The following is a 16,022-nucleotide window of genomic DNA, read 5'->3' on the forward strand; positions in this document are numbered from 1 at the left end:
CCGGGGCGGCGCGGCCGCGGCTCTGAGCAGCGGCGTTTTGGAGAAGGCGGGGGAAGAAGATTTGCAAAAAAGTGAAAAGAAGAAAAAAGAAAAAGAGGAAACGGAGAAATAAAGAATAAAAGAAAGAGGAAACGGAGAAATAAAGGATTAAAGAAACAGGAAACGGAGAGATAAAGAATAAAGAAAGGATATTCTTCAGGGAAACCAGAGAGGAAAGCAGCAGAGGACGAAAAAGGAAAAAAAGAAAAATTCAAAAAGAAAAATTCAAAAAGAAAAATTCAAAACGAAATCGGCGAAGACGCGACACTGAAGAGCAAATAAATGAAAATGTGAATTCCGAAACGGACCTTCGTTTGCACTGCGTGTACATACACCGGAGCAAACGCGAGAAAGCAGAAATTCCAATTTCGCATTTGCAGAAATTGTTTTTCATTTTCACTTTTCACTTTAAGAGCAGCAGCAGCAGCAAAAAGGAATCTGACTTCACTTGCTGCTTCTGCCTCTCTTCCAGTGAAGTGGAAAGTGCAAATTAAAAAGCAGCAGAATTGCCAAAAAGTCCAAAAGTGGCTGCAAAGGAAAAGGCCCGGAAAAGAAGAAAGGCGGCGAAGGAAGCAGAAGGCGTTCCAGTGTACAGACACCTGCCAGGTGAGCGCGCGCAGCAGCCTTTTGGTTTTCACTTTTCCACTTCTCACTTTTTTGCATTTTTGAATTCCGCAGCTGTTCTCGCCTGAAGCCGCCCGGCGAAGCCCTGCTCAGTAGCGAGGGCGAGGCGGAGGCGCCAGAACAAAATGAAATGAAATTAAATTAAATGAAATTAAATTAAACTTCGAATGCTTGTTGTTCTGGGGGGAGCTGGACGTACACTGCGCGGGGTGCGGGAGCTCCCCACACGCAGCGACTGCGGTGTACGGAAAGCGGGTGCAGCTGCTGCGCAGTGAACTTCATTTGTTTTTGCAAAGACTTTCACAATTAAAAGTTGAATAAAAACGGAAAGTGGGAGCAAACGGAGAGCCCCCGCGAGCGAACTCCGCAGCAGCGCCGCGCCAACAGCTGCTGCCTGTGCTGCGCAGCGGCGGCGGGAGCAGCAGCTTCGGAAATTCGGCGAAGACCGACGCAGGGGGCCAAAGCTAGCAGGAGTACAAGTCCGAGACTCGGGTGTGGAGCTTCCCGTCGGGACTCAACTTGTGGTGGAACTGCTCGGGAATGACAATTTCGGTCCAGTCGCCGTCTTCGCCGGGCTTGGGGACGTTCAAGTTCATCTCCGTGGACTTGCTGCTGGTGATTTCCACGCCGCAGCCTTCGCGGGACACGAAGAGGTCCACTTTCTGGCTCTTGTCGATCGAGACTGCGGGCACGCAGCCCGTCACCTGCAGCTGGATCTTGCGGCAGTTCACGATTTCCACAGTGGCAATTAAACTCGCCACGCAAATGCGGCAGTCCGCGCACGAGTCCACAATCAACGAGTTCAGCTTTCCCTCCACCTGCAGGCGCAGCCCTGCGCAGTCCCGCACCTGCGCGCACGGCGAAAACCCCCGGGTTTCTCCCGAACTAAAAGCGCCAAAAGGTGAAAAAAAGTGAAAATCGCGCGAAAGTTTGCTCCAAATTCCAAATATTAAAGCCCAAACACAAATGACCCGCGTTCCCTCCGCAGCCAGCAGCCAGCTGTCTGCTCCCAGCTGCAGATACACCTCAGCGCGCGCCGGACCGGCGCGCGTTCAAAACCCGCAAAGGGAGGAATGCAGAATTAGTTTTGCAAATGTGTGCAAATGTGCCTCTCCGCGTCTCGCATTCTTTGAAAATGAGCGAATAATGAGCGAATAAGTGCAAATAAAGAGCACTTGCACGATTCGACTCGGCGTTTCCGCCGAACTTGCAAAAGGCGCATTTGCCTCTGCAGCTGCCGCCCTCTCTTTCGCGTGCTTTCACCTCACCCGCATCACTCATGCACAAAAGAGAAAGCTGACAGCCACGCATTCGCAGGGCAAAACGCAGCTGCGGCCAAACTTGAAACTTGAACAGCACTGCACTCACTCACGGCACTGCGCTGCGCCTGCGCGATCAGGCGGGAAGGAAAGCACTAAAGGATCAGCAGATGCGAACAAGTGGGACTCAAGTGCACACGCATGCGCAGAAGTGCTAATTAATTGGTGTTCGCGCGCCTGCAGCGAAGCTGTGGAAACTTGAACTTGAATTCAGTGGAAACTTGAACTTGAATTCAGTGGAAACTTGCACTTGAATTCAGTGGAAACTTGAACTTCAATTCAGTGGAAACTTGAACTTGAATTCAGTGGAAACTTGAATTCAGTGGAAACTTGAACTTGAATTCAGTGGAAACTTGCACTTGAATTCCCCTCCCGCAGCGCTGCAGGTGCGCAGTGTGCCGGACTTGCCTGGACTTTGTGTTTCATTTGCCCGTCTTTGAGCGTTTGGATTTCCTTCGGGTTTTTGAAGTTCTCAACCAGCCAGGTGTCCCGCTCCAGCACAATGCGGCCTGCAGACCCGCACGCCCCGCGGCTGCATGCAGGAGAACTCAGCTCTCAAGAGTGAAGCAAAGAGTCCTTGCAAGAGGAAACGGGAAGCAGCTCGCAGCAGACACGCGGCACAAACTGAAGTTCACTCTCACCCCCCGCGCTGCGGCGCTGCGCCGCAGCAGCCGCGGAAACAGACACAGCCCCGCCTTCTTACCCTCGCTCGATCCGCTCATTCTCTCTCCGAGTTGGCTGAGAAACGAAACCCGCAAGCGAAAGCAGAAACGGCCTACGCCAGCCAAGGGAAAGTCAACGGCCGCTGCGGCGGGAGTGCAGCACGGAGCTTCTGTGGCCTGTGCAGCTTCAAACTTCAAGTATTCCTCCCAACGGACCCAATTTCCGAAGGTCTTGCAAAAAAATTCAAGAACTTGTGCGACACAGCGCCGCAGCAAGCCGGCTCGTCACACCGCCAGGGACGAACTCGACGAGCCCGGACGTGAAAGGGTTCTACTCGGCACTACGAATACACCGCTATGGGAACTCATTAAAAGAATATTCTGCACGCATTTCATAACTTTGAAAGAAAGCTTGGGCTTCTGGCGCAACTCGCCTCGAAAACTCCCTCTCCCTCTCCTCTGATCACCAGTAACACAGCGGCACGACCTACTTGCTGCCCACTGTCCACCGACGGCCGATCAGTTTGCTCCCACAAAGTTCAAAAGCCAACGAACAACTAAAATGCAATTCGTCACACAACTGCGTGTCAGTGAGCCTCTCACAATGGAAAATGCAAAAGAATTATGAATACACGGGATGCAATTTGGCGAGGCCGTGGCACGAGCCTGCTTTTTCTCCCGGAATGAAGTATGATTTGAAAATAACATGGCTCACGAGTATCAACGCCGTTTATGATACAGAGAAAAATAATGTATCTTCCGCAGATAACATCTTGCTTATGGTACTGGGGGAGTTCCTTCATTGAGTACTCCATGAGTAAATTGACAACACTCAAAACTGCAACGCTGTTGGCGCCACATTTGCCGCATTGAAAATCTGTTGTATCTATGGTGTGCCAGTGCGGCATAAAAGCAATATGTCTCGAAAGAATACAGAAAAAAGCCTTGTGACAATCGTGAAACCGCCGTACAGTAATGCAACAAGTGCATACCAAGAAATACATCAAAAACTATACCAGCTTAAAAGTAGTATTTCATTTTAATTGGTGATTAGCAACCTGGTGGATACTGTCACGTTCCTGTAGGCAGCTTTCAATGAGGCATCTTTCGTGCTCTTACCCCGTTGACAATTTATTAGAGCTCAAGGGTATTGGCCGTATTTATTCAAATCGTTGCCACAACAAACAAACAGTTCGTGAAACTGCGAAACCATGATGCACTGGTACAAACTGCAGCCCACCGAAATGCGCAGGCTTTCTGCAAGGCTGGAGATGGCGTTATTGTTCCGCGATTGCTTCTTTAGTTACTATTTTTTCCATCATTGTTTGCATTGCTGGCTTCCACTGCTTGTTAGAAGCCCTCTCGAACGGAGAGTGAACACCATCACAATCTATTTTTTCCATCATTGTTTGCATTGCTGGCTTCCACTGCTTGTTAGAAGCCCTCTCGAACGGAGAGTGAACACCATCACAAGCTTCAGGTAAATGCCTGTTCAGGCGCCACCACAAGCACCCCAGTGCGAAACGTGCCGCCATGCAGCGATCCGACTCGAATTGTGTACGTTCAACTTGCAAAATGCGTCCTCTGGACAGTGTGAAGCTCCCAAAAGGAAAACGTCGAGTGTTTCGTGATCAATAGGAATTCCATAAAGTGCAGCTACCTACCAGAAAGACTAGAATGCTGTAGGTTGGCAGAATGAGCATTCTGCTGAGCAGTGAAGACTCACATAACACCGACTAGTGCTGCGGCCCTTCGCATATCAAGGGCAATTCAACAGCCTTCGTAGCAAAACTTACGCGAGTATGTTAGAGTTTCAACACACCTTCATGTAGTGTCTACTTTTGTCGAAGTAGCACTAGAGCTAAACTTGTGCGCAGGTGGCCTCAAAACCACACCTGGACGCTAACTATTTACTTGTTCAGCAGAAAACAATTACTGAAAGACGGAGGGAAAGTGTCTCGCTGGCAAAGATAGGCGAACGGACTGATTTGGAAGCAGGGTCTTGCTGCGCAAACGAATGCTGCAAATGCACCCCAAAGCGGTACCGCGATGGATCAGCAAGAAAAACGCCTCAGTGAAACGATAGGAGCTGATGCCGAAGTCCGCACAGCACGATCTATGTCTCATCGCTGCTGAGTTAGCTACTGAGGCCACACTGTGCGTCACTGAACCGTTCAGCTCCAAATGCTTGACTTGAAACCGTTTGTCGGCCTTTAGCCGATGAGCCAACGCCATGCTGGAAGGAGTGCTTTAGTTGTAGTTCTTGAGGTCTTCTACGTGTACGGCATAGTCGATGCTGGGGAAACGAACAAGAGGGGCACCAGGTGACGACTCGTCGATGTCAGCATGGAAGCCAGCGGCCGCCAGGACAGGCGTCAAGGCAACGAGTGGGAGTAAAGCTTCAATGGCGCTGTCTTTGCTGACTTTCGAGATCCAGGAGGTCTCGGCAGACTCGCTAACGGACTGGAGCAGCTCCGAATTCTTTGCTGCATCTTCCTCAGTGAGTTGCTGCTCCACGCTGGCAGGTGCCTTCGCGTTCTCGGTTGCTTCGCTCGTGGCAGTGGGCTGAGCGCCGCTCTCAGCTGCAGCAGCGACGATCTTCTCAGTCGCCTCCTCGGCCTGGGCTGCTCTGGCGTCAGTCTGGCTCGCGACAACGTCCTGCCCAGGAACTGCTTGGTCAGCTTGTTGTGTCGCTTCAGCCAATTCTCTGACGACGTCGGCCTTGGGAGTCAGATCTGCAGATCCACTTGTCGCCGCAGCACTCATCTCATCGCCGCCAGCGGGAGCGTCCGACCCAACTGCAGCTTCGACAGTTGCCGTCACACTTGCGGGAGCAGCTTTCTCTGGCGCGTTGGTTCCGAAGAACATGCCCGAGAGCATTGACGCCGACAGGATCTTGCATTGGCCTGGTACAACGTGGCTAGTTATGACGGTGGAAAGAACGACGGCTATAGGGACGAAAGTGAGCTTCATTTTCGGTCGTTGGAGTTTTAAGGGGATAACGCCCAACGAGATGCCAGAAGTTCTATGGAGGTCGTTATGAAAATGCGCAAAGTGATTCGAAATGAGCGACACGACACAAGCTCTGCTGTCGTGACACCGTAAGCTGCGGATGCCGCACAGCCTTCCGAACTCCGAACCACCGCGCTCCCCGGCGTTCTGATTTCGACAATGCTTGTCAGTACATGTGAAACAGACCTACAGCACGGATCTGGAAAGCGATCTTAAGATTGAAATTGATGTTTCCATGCCTCATCGACAAAAATATACGTTTCAGCTTCGTTGTCCACTCGAAACCCCCTTACACTGAGAACCCAGTATACAGTGCCCCAAGATTCGAACAAAACGCTGCAGCTATTCACACTGCTAAACCATAGCTCTAAATGCTACCAAAACTAGCTAGTTCATAAAGATACTGGAGAAGGCTCGTGCTCCACCACCCAAGTGGCCTATGCTTCAAGTTTGTCGACTGAGATCTCCTGCATCAAAAGCGCTACTCTTCTGCATATAATGCCGTGCGCAGCATGTAGAAAAGTCTGGAGCTCTTGCGTTGGCTGACTAACAAATGGCCGCGTTCTGCCTTTCTTCCAACTTGGACAGTCAGCACCCAATGCTAAGGGAGCAGAAGCTCGCCTTCATTTCGCTTGTTGAAAGCCAAACAAGCCCTCTAATCATGTCACTGGATCTGCAGACATTCTATTTCAAACTGGAGATCAGCGTTAGGCGGGATGCCCCAGGCTGGAAATCCATTCTGGCCGTATCCCACTGTGCACAAAAAACAAGACATCGATCGGCAACGCGGCACTCTCAATACCTAAACTGATATTGCTATTTCTATTTTCCCACTTTTAAAAAGGACAGTTAAACTTACTTCTTGCTGGAATGTATATCATCCTTGTTTCTCCCTGGTTCATGCCAAGTACCCCTTGATCCCAACCTGCAATCACCTGGCCAAGTCCTGCTTGCCAAGTGAAGGGCTGCACAGCACGAAAGCATTGAAGGCGCAGCAAGCAACGCTCAGTTTTCCAACTGCTGCGCGGATTTGTGTCTGCCTGGAAAAGATCCCGTGAGTGCCAAGATATTTTGCATACCACATGAACATCTGCACGACTCACATGAGACTTTCTTGATCTGATTCGTTCCAACCACTCACACACGCTTAAATGCTCGCTTAAAGAGAGCCTACCTGCTGGCCTGGATCCTTCGTGGACCAGAATTTCTTCGTAGTTCCATCCGGCTGCAAAACGGATCCAGTTGCATGGACGGTAACACGCTGCCCCTTTGCAACCGTCGGTCCTGACCCTGGCTTAACAACTGATGTCTTGAGCTCCGTCAGTGGGGCCATTTTCCGCTGCTCCGGCTCCGATGAAGTTGTTTGATCAATTGGTTTGCTTGGGATTACTAGGTGTGCAGCTCGAGCAAAGAGCTCTTCCAGGTTGGCCGGCAAAACTGAGGCAGATTTTGGCCTCAGGAAGTGGGAACAAACAATGACTCCCACTACAAAAAAAGCAATAAAGAAGCATGAAAAAGCGAAGAACTTTGAACGACTGCTCGACTTTGATGCGGTAGAGTTCTGGGGTTGCTTTGAGGGTTCCACAATGGGGGGTCTCACCCCGTGACGCACATTGGCTCTCTGACGAGCGTTCTGCTCCTGCCCTTTTCCCTCCATTTTCTCAAGATTATACAATTCACGCAGAAATTATTTTGTAACGAAAGGCACTTTGTCCTATCTATAGAAAAAGTTGGTGATAGATGACGGACGCTACCGAGCAGCCCCTGCCATGACGACGTGCGGCCGGTTGTTTTTCAAGTTTTTTCAGTCTCAGCAAAGGCATTAAAGTGGGCTTCTAAGTGCGTGGCAGTATGACAATGGACGCCTCATATGTGATAACCTGAAGATTTTAACGCTGAACGGCTCGTTGTGGTAGTGTGGTTGTTACCTTGCAGATTTCGAAGAGAGATGGCATCGCTGATTGCTAGCTTCCTTGATACTCGGTGTTCTCGTTCTCAAGAACACCGCAGAATGGCTAAGTTGAGCTTGTTCCACAGCGTCTCAATGGTGTTTCGCTCGTTAGTAGTGCGGGAAGTTTCCAGTGCCCATCCTCGCAGCGCTTGCTATACACACATAAACAAACGTGTCCGGTGCTCTCACTTTCTCCAGAACTTTTGAAGGGGGAAAGACTTCTACAGCGGACCCCTCACATTCTTGCAAACAGGTGGCTGCAAGGAGTCATTGCCGCTTCAATTCATGGTGCAGCCGGGCCATCAGCAGCGAACACAGAGGCAAGGAGTGCGTTGTGTCGCAGGGGCCAACGCAAATCACAGGCCGAACTGTTGGCTTCCGTGCACTTGAATGCCCACTAAGATTGAGCCCACTAGATCTAATTGGGCTCGCTTCATCAGTGAATTGTACAAACTAAATATACGGCGCAACAAGCACTACTCACTTAATATACGGTGTTTACCAACAAGTAGCCGCATACTTCCTGAGAACTACGCGTTCCCCGCAACAGCCATCGCAGCTCTATGATGAGAATCCTCGCACCCAGCGAAAGTAATAACTACGGCTCAGTCAGATTCCCTGACTGAATATTTCTTGTCCCGAGAAACCGTACTTGATGGATACCCACATTACTAAACTTATGTATAAGCCCCAGGCAGGGTCATGGAGCTTCCAGTGGAGCTTTCCAGTTCGCTGGTACTTTGCAGCAAATTTAATCAATTCAGGAGCAGGGATGTGGCAGATAAGCGGTGCAGCGAAATGCGGGGTGTTGCTAAGCATGCTTTCCACGCCGCATTCGCTTAACTGTGGCACGCCCTAGAGTTGGAAATCCACGCAGACACGTCTGCCTGTGTTCCTAGCCTATCCAATTCGTCTGATGCTAAGGCAATCCAAACTCGTAGATCGTCACGGTTTACCAAAAATACTGCACTGGAATGCCCAAAACTGTTGGACGATGGATAAGTCTTGTTAGGTTTGAGGAGTACGGTGTACCACCATGAGCACCTTATGCTGTGATTTCGTCTACATGTTCGTTCCGCCAGTTAGAGACCTCTAAATAATAGGTCGGGAAATCGACTCGGCATGCCAGAGTGGTGACGGCCTCTTAAGAACTGGATTCAAACTGCACAGGTAAAAGAGTTTGTCATCAGAGCTGCTCAGCTGCGATGGTCGTACCCTAAGTGGCAGCAAACACCTCGGTTTTTATTTGATGTAACAAACATGCCACGCTTTAAGAGAAGGCCCCTCAGAGTCTTTTTAAAGTAAGCTTTCTGCATGCTGCAGCTCCGAAACAGCACAGTTAGCCACAGTGTTTTCGAACTAGCTGCGTTGTGGACGAAGTTACATACATAATGTACGCATATACTTTGTATTTAATGCACCTGTATGCATATCCTGACGAGCACTTGTTGGGGAGGCAAGAGCTTTGCGTGATGAGACTGTTGAAGAGTGCAAGCAGATTTCAGCAGATGTTTACTGGAAGACAGACTCGGCACAGCCCAAAATGCAAAATTTCAAAGGGACTCAGGTGGGAACACGACGAAGTTGCAGTCTCAGCAGAAGAGCTGCTGCTTGGACGATTTCGTTCTCCTACGAAAAGACGTCAAGAAAGAAAGAAACGTAGTTGGAACTTTTGCATGAAAACAGCGTGATCTCGCCACACTCTAAGCAGGCGCTATGAAGGGGGAAGATGCGCAGAAGAAACCTAAGTTTGAACAGTTGGATTACGCCTTCCCCTGTCAAAGTATTTCTGAGTATGTTGGGTACACGGGCCTCCACTTGCCATAGTATTTTGATGCCTCCCTTCAAGAGCGCTGTTCTGGCGTTCGAGTCGTGGTTACGTTTCTGCTTGCTGCCCCTGTTTGTGTTGTTTTGCATTTTGCCATGGCATGTGTGGGCAACCGCATTAGCTAGCTAACTGGGGAAGGTGTTGGCACTGTTTGCGGCAACACAAGCAGCTGCACAGACTGATGCAGCAGCCGGCCCTAAACATGGCGGCTGCCGCCTGCAGTTTTGCACAGTGAGAACTGGACAGCTTCGCCGAAAGAAGTTACCTGGGGCTGACCCCTTAAATGCTCCCACACATGCTCAGAATCTGGAGGAGCAAGCGGGAACCTCTACAAGCGCCACGAAGACACGCAAAACACGACATAACTTAAAGGAGCTTCAAGGGCCCGCCTTCGCCTCTCTATGAGAAGGACACTCCCGCAAAGTTGTTCTGCTTTTGTTACCAAGCCACCGTCGGCATTAGCGTTCCTGGAGTGTAAATGGAGATGTATGAGCTAAGCATGAATCCCCCTAAAGTATAATATCACGAAATATACTAATTTTAATGCTCAAGAGTACTTGTAAATGCCACACAGCAGCCCTGCAGCGACAAACGTAGCGCATCCTCCAGAGTGTTACATGGCTCGCATCGCGGTTGCGTGAAGGCTGAAAGGGTAGGAACCCGCCGCCGTGTTTGTTGTTCATGAGCATTAATTGAAACTGGAGCTTTGAGTTGCCACTAACATTTCGCCTTTCTCACGACAAGCCCCGTCACTACTTGACGTCGAGTTCTGCTGGGCTGCCGGTCTGAGGGCTCGATAGGTCGGCTTGGGGCCTCGCTGTGTTGGGTTGAAGGCCATCTCACCTCCCTTTGGAACATCTTGAATATTATTTGTTTAAGGGAGTTAGATTCATCTTTGGAGTTCTTGAGAAGCAACTGACGGGCCGCAGCAGCAAAGCTCAAAGTCAGCACCAGTCTGGCTAGAGTTCAGTTGCGTGCTCTGAACTTGCAAGGGCGTCCGCGCAACGAATTGACTCTGTCATTAGCGCTTTTTGAGGCGTATGTGCATGCTGATGGGCGTGTACCGACGCAATTTGGCCCAGAAGAACTGCACAGACTTACGGACCGCCTGCGTGCACTAAGAGCGGAGTTTTCGCCGGAGCTGAGGAAGATTTTCCCACACGTTGGACTTGCACGCATCGTACAGACTCGCTTAGCCGGCAAGGAGACGAGCTTGCTTGCCCATAGGGTTGCTGCTGGCTCGCATGAGCCACCGCATGAGGGATCGTACAAACCGGCAAATGTTTTGACATTTTACAGGGCAACAGGCACCCCAAGGGTGCCTATAGAGCTGGGTCATTGCTTCTTAAGCTTCATTTGGGAGGAATACTAGAGCCATTGTTTACGCTCGCCTTTGGAGAGCCTTTTCTACGACATGTTTGCGCTGCATGTTTGGGTATCGGGCGTATAATGTGAATGAGGGCTGACTGCTCATAGTGGGGAAAGAGCATTCCGCAGATCTGCGTTGTGCTGTTGCGAACGCGGAGTTGCTTTTCGCTTCTGGACACGGGCTCGCCTTTTTTTTTGCAAATGTCGCTTCAAGTGCGCCGAGATGAACTGCTGGCATGTCGCCAGCGTTATTTCCTGCTGCTGCTTCCCTGAGCCAGTATCCATTTGCCATCATTCTTTAGGGGAAGAGAAAGAAGCGCACAAAACCCTTCTTCGGTGGCTGCCATGAACGTGAGCAGCTGCTGCATGCGTACTCTGTTGGCGTTCAGGATTTGTACTGCTTGGCCTACGCCCCTCTCCAGGGGACTTGCCTTATGGACCTGGAGGAGGATGATTACACACCCGAGGTGCTGCAGAAGGAGCTTAAATATCTCCAGAGACTCACGGCAACTAGCCTCGAGGTAAACCCCTTCCCGTGCACGGCTGGACTCTGCTCCCTGCTGCCGCCGAGTCCCGTATTTGCACTTTGGCCGCACTTACCGCGTCTGAATATCCTGAGGAAAAGACAAGAACAGAATGATCGTGGGAGTCACGAAGTTGGTTGCTTTTGCAGGCGTTCAGCAAGTTTTTCGATGGAACCGATGTGGCAACTGCTGAAGGCGCCGCCGCCCTGTATTGTATGACTTCGTTCTTCAACCGTTTGCAAGTCATATCTTTGAGAGCCGGCACCTTGGTGAGTGGGATTTTTTGTTTACCCTTTGTGTTACTTACACGCTTTGCGATGCTGTGCTGCTGTGGTTGAGCCAGAGGATATAACAGCCTTTGTATTCGTCAGCTTCTAGTGGAGCAGCTGGGGATTCAACTCCATTGCGTATCCATCGTTTGGACCGCCTTCGACTGTGGCAAACCTTCGCTGGCAGGATGTTCCGGGGTGTAGGTGTCTGTGATATTTCTTTCTACTTTTGCCACCGTTTTTTGCTCTTATTGTCCGGCACAGGCAGGCGAGCTCATAGGAGTAAACAAAATCGACTACCACGATACGCTTAGGGAAATCACAACCAAAGCAAAAGCTGAAGGCCTCGAGCCAAAAGATAGTCGCATTGAGGATATTGTGGAGACAGGCAAGCATCATCGATTATTTTTGCAAATAACTTCCCCCAGGTTTATGCGTACAAGACAGTTATCCTCACGAATAAACTCACTTCGGGCTGCTGTTGTTTTCCAAAGCCCTACTGCTCTTTTCCGCCCTTGCAGTTGGGCTGTGTGTTGTGGCAGTGGTTGAATGGATGAGACCAGGTGCTTCTGTGCTACTGAATCTAAACGGGCGTGAAGCTTCATCCGTGTTGTGGCACTGCAGACAAGGAGGCTGAGTGGGATTTCCCCACTGCTGCCAAGGGAAGGGTGGAATTCCGACACTCTGTGTCGATGGTGGCTCCCAAGGTAGGAGGAGCTAATCCCACCATTGGCTAGTTGCTGATTATCCCACTGAGTTTTCACAGCGTGCGTTGACTTAGTGAAGTTGGTAAATGACACCCAGAGGAGGCAGGGCAGAACTTGTCATCTTCCTACACGATACTTGCTCAGCGGGTAACCCAGGTTCTGATATATAGTTAGGGAGTACATTATTAGTGTGGGTATTCAACTTACTTACAGGATTCCGATGGAGCGGAAGAAGGTGGCGTTTCTCACCAGCCAGTCAAGCCGGAATTTACGAGGAAAAAAGTGCGAAAGGCAACTGGATATGCGAAGTTTAACTTTTCCGGTGGGCTTGCCGGGCATGTACATATGAACGAAGTGAAAGCAAGGGCCATTCTTAGTGCAGTATGTGGCTGAGATGTGCGGGTTCATCGCCTTTTGGTTTTGTGCCATGCACGCAGTAGATGACCTCCAGGATTCACCAAATAAGTCCGATGACGACACTGAGGAAACTAACGTGGGAAGAGATAGTCGAAGTTCCGCTTCAAAGACGGTCAGTTATCGTTCACTGTACTAAGGAAAACGCTTCTTTCTAATAGGGAACGCTGTTAGGTTGGGAAAAGACGCTTGTCAGGGAGGGCTTTTCAGTAAACTGTTGTCTATGCCGTAATAGCACAACCTGCTGGGCATGATCTCATGCCAGTTTCAGTAGCACAGCTGCAGTACGGCTTAGCACCTGCTGACGGCTGACTTGGTTTTCTCGAATAAGCGCTCTCAAATTTGTGCGCGTGCCTGCTGTTTCAGCCAAGTTCTGTGATGAGTGAGTCACGGCCATCCTCTACTGCGAAGAAAGAGGACGGCAGTCCGTTTTCCTTTTTCTGCTGCTTATGCCCGTGAGTTCTCACATGTTGCTAAAGCAGACACACATTACTATAGTGGCGTGCTGGTCATGGAAACAGTGAAGCATTGAAGCTGTGGGACTGGAAGTTTATAAGCCATATTGTCGGGTTGATGTTATCTGAATTGCTCAGCAGGAATGGAGGGCGCGGGGGAAGCGACAACGAGGTGGTCAGACGCAGTTCCTCTGTGTCGTTGGGAACCGTGGAGGAAATACAGGTGTGCCAAGCTTCATGGATGCGCAGAAACGGTTCATCATTACAGTGTTGCCAGTGTCGGGGAGGCTTTAGCTTCTCATGGCCTAGTGGCGCTTCGGTGCTCAGCTGCATTACTTTCGCTGCATGCATGTCGTTGGGAACCGTGGAGGAAATACAGGTGTGCCAAGCTTCATGGATGCGCAGAAACGGTTCATCATTACAGTGTTGCCAGTGTCGGGGAGGCTTTAGCTTCTCATGGCCTAGTGGCGCTTCGGTGCTCAGCTGCATTACTTTCGCTGCATGCACGCGCAGGACAAGGACGCCGACGCTAATTGGCACGACTCAGAACGTCATTCGGGCCGGTTCGCGCGCATTCGAGGTCGCATGTAAGCCGCTGCTGGCACATATAAACCGAGTAGAGATCATCGACATACTATAAGGGTTAGAGCATTCGTATTTGGCACTCATTTTTGCTGTTGGCGTTGTGCGTGAGTGCGGTTTGTTACGTTACAGCCCAACTGGCCATGCATCTCTTATGAAGTCTAGCAGCGACGATATGCTCGATCTTTTGCTGTCTGAGGATTCCGAAGAGGGCCGTCGGGCCCGGGAGCTACTGCTGCACAACACCCAACTCAATTCCTCCTCCCCTCCGATTTCTGTTCGATCGTGGGATTGCGACTCCTCTTCATCGCCGCGTGGCTTGAGCGGCGCGGCGACGGAGCCCAGCGATGACATAAGCCTGACTGAAAATCTTACAGCCAATGAACGGCAAGGGCAGAGCTCCGACTCTGCGCCCTTCAGTAGCTCTGGAGGCGTCCTGTGTATCCTGGAGTGCCACATTGCGTCTAGTAGTTGACTGCGGAGGAGTTTTAATTGCGCTCAGTGTCCACAGAACAGCAATCCAGTACGAGCGATGCATAGTTCAACGGTACTGTGAAGGAATCAAGAGGGATGGGCCACCGCGTTGCTATAAACAGGTCCGGTTTGCATACCCGCAACCGGCTAGTCTTTCGCAGGTGTTCGTTCTGACAAATTAGCGAATGAAGCATTTCTGTTTCACTTCAGGCCGGATGAGCTGCTGTGCATAGTTCTCACTCTGACCCGATGCGGGGCGGGGCGTATCGCATCCTCGCAAGATGCTTTCTTTTTTGTGCACGGGTGTCAGTTTTACATTGTGGCTTCAAGATGCCACATTCGCAGGTCGTGGAAGTGATCAGCTCTCTGGCGACTGTGTACTAGCCAATACGAGTATAATAGTGGACGATGCAAATTTGAACTGCATTCTTGCTTGGCAACTTTCCATACGCATGAGGGCAGCAAACGAAGTATATCGTGACGGAGGGACGCTTACTGCCTTTAATTTTCGGGTGGCTGAGCAGGCTGACGGACTTGTTCGTTGTGCCGTGTTGCCACGCACACTTGGTACCAGCTTCACGAAGTCGCAGTGTTTCGAAAAGCCCTCTAGGCTGCCTTGCCTAGTTTCACCTTAGTTTTCACTAAGCAGATAGTCTGGACTGCTGACAGTTTTATCCTGACTTCCTGTTCACACGGTTCCACTTTTACGACCTGTGTGAAGCCGCTTCAAGGCGGATGGCCAGCGCACGACCAAAGCCTGTTCGCCTAGGGTGCTTCTGGCGGAACCGAAATAGTGCTGACACTCTACAGCTGCGAAGCCGGAAGTGCCGAAGAGAGATTTGCTGGGGATGAAAAACATATTTCGGCAGGGCAGCAGTCGTGTTACTTGAGGGCAAGGAATCGCATCCGCTTAAGGCACGTGACGAACAGATCCTCCGCTGAATGCTTCGACTGGTTCCTTCCGCAGTGGACTGTCTGATATAAGTTCGGGCTCATCGAGGAATCTAGTCTTTGGGCGCTGAGGTACTCTTGCGCCAAGTGTCAATATTGCGCCAAGTGTCAATAGGGTACAATTGCGTGTGAAGATTGACACCAAAGAGGCAAACATCAAGACGAGTTTTACATGTTACACGTGATTTTCACATCAAGCAGTCACATCCAATTCCTACTAAGAGGAAGCGGCGGACCAATGCCCCTCTTCAGTATTGTTTGCATCTCCGGAGCATTTTCAGGGCCATATACCTTCCAGGCACACAGTATTTAAAGGCATTCCTTAATGAAGCAAATCACGCGCGATCTCGAATCAGGGAAATCATGAGACCAGAAAAACACGATAAAGCCAAACCAAATACAAGTAAGTTAACCGAGGCTGGAGATTGGCCGTGCCCATTTGGCAGCAGCAATATATTGAATGTGGCGAACAGTATGGTATTTCTGCGCCCTTCATAGCATATCCACTTGAAACATCAAGATTTCGATATACTAACTCAATGGCACTTGAGGCTGCCGGCCGTTGAGACAATCCTTGAGATTCTTCATTTGTCCCTGTTGGCGTGACCTTCCTACTCGCGAGGGTCACAACCAGTTTTTTCTTCGACGATGCCCAGCCTTACGATGTGCTTGCCAGATTCCCCAAACCCCAAATTATCTGGCTCATAAATCTTTCTAGCATTCAGACTGAGTAACAAAGGCCGTAAAATACGTGACTTTTTCGAAGGCCTGGTCACTGATTGGCAGCGCTGATCGATACGTTTTGCAGTAGTGAAAATACGTATGCAACTCCTCCAACCAGCG

The 16,022-nt window shown here is 50.3% G+C and overlaps 4 protein-coding genes across 4 annotated transcripts; 1 reads left to right on the forward strand and 3 right to left on the reverse strand.

Annotated features, from left to right (window-relative positions):
- Window positions 1-969: 969 nt before the first annotated feature.
- On the reverse strand, window positions 970-2,704 carry ENH_00020770 (adenylyl cyclase associated protein, putative; the record flags this gene model as incomplete). Its single annotated transcript, XM_013579447.1, has 3 exons — window positions 970-1,511; window positions 2,387-2,491; window positions 2,686-2,704. 3 exons carry the CDS (start codon window positions 2,702-2,704, stop codon window positions 970-972), a joined length of 666 nt encoding a protein of 221 aa, XP_013434901.1.
- Window positions 2,705-4,894: 2,190 nt separating this feature from the next.
- On the reverse strand, window positions 4,895-5,617 carry ENH_00020780 (hypothetical protein, conserved; the record flags this gene model as incomplete). The annotated part of the gene is made up of 1 exon (XM_013579448.1): window positions 4,895-5,617. The coding sequence occupies one exon, from the start codon at window positions 5,615-5,617 to the stop codon at window positions 4,895-4,897; it is 723 nt and encodes a 240-aa protein (XP_013434902.1).
- A 703-nt stretch (window positions 5,618-6,320) lies between these two features.
- On the reverse strand, window positions 6,321-7,313 carry ENH_00020790 (FK506-binding protein 1, putative; the record flags this gene model as incomplete). The annotated part of the gene is made up of 3 exons (XM_013579449.1): window positions 6,321-6,409; window positions 6,516-6,621; window positions 6,831-7,313. The coding sequence occupies 3 exons, from the start codon at window positions 7,311-7,313 to the stop codon at window positions 6,321-6,323; spliced, it is 678 nt and encodes a 225-aa protein (XP_013434903.1).
- Window positions 7,314-11,004: 3,691 nt separating this feature from the next.
- Window positions 11,005-14,229, forward strand: ENH_00020800 (hypothetical protein, conserved; the record flags this gene model as incomplete). The annotated part of the gene is made up of 11 exons (XM_013579450.1): window positions 11,005-11,016; window positions 11,193-11,324; window positions 11,477-11,596; window positions 11,861-11,957; window positions 12,221-12,303; window positions 12,517-12,625; window positions 12,741-12,832; window positions 13,084-13,172; window positions 13,314-13,395; window positions 13,686-13,759; window positions 13,887-14,229. The coding sequence occupies 11 exons, from the start codon at window positions 11,005-11,007 to the stop codon at window positions 14,227-14,229; spliced, it is 1,233 nt and encodes a 410-aa protein (XP_013434904.1).
- Between the last annotated feature and the right edge of the window lie 1,793 nt (window positions 14,230-16,022).

This window comes from Eimeria necatrix, genomic scaffold, assembly GCF_000499385.1.
Source record: "Eimeria necatrix Houghton genomic scaffold, Enh_scaff170, whole genome shotgun sequence".
Classification (NCBI taxonomy): domain Eukaryota; phylum Apicomplexa; class Conoidasida; order Eucoccidiorida; family Eimeriidae; genus Eimeria; species Eimeria necatrix.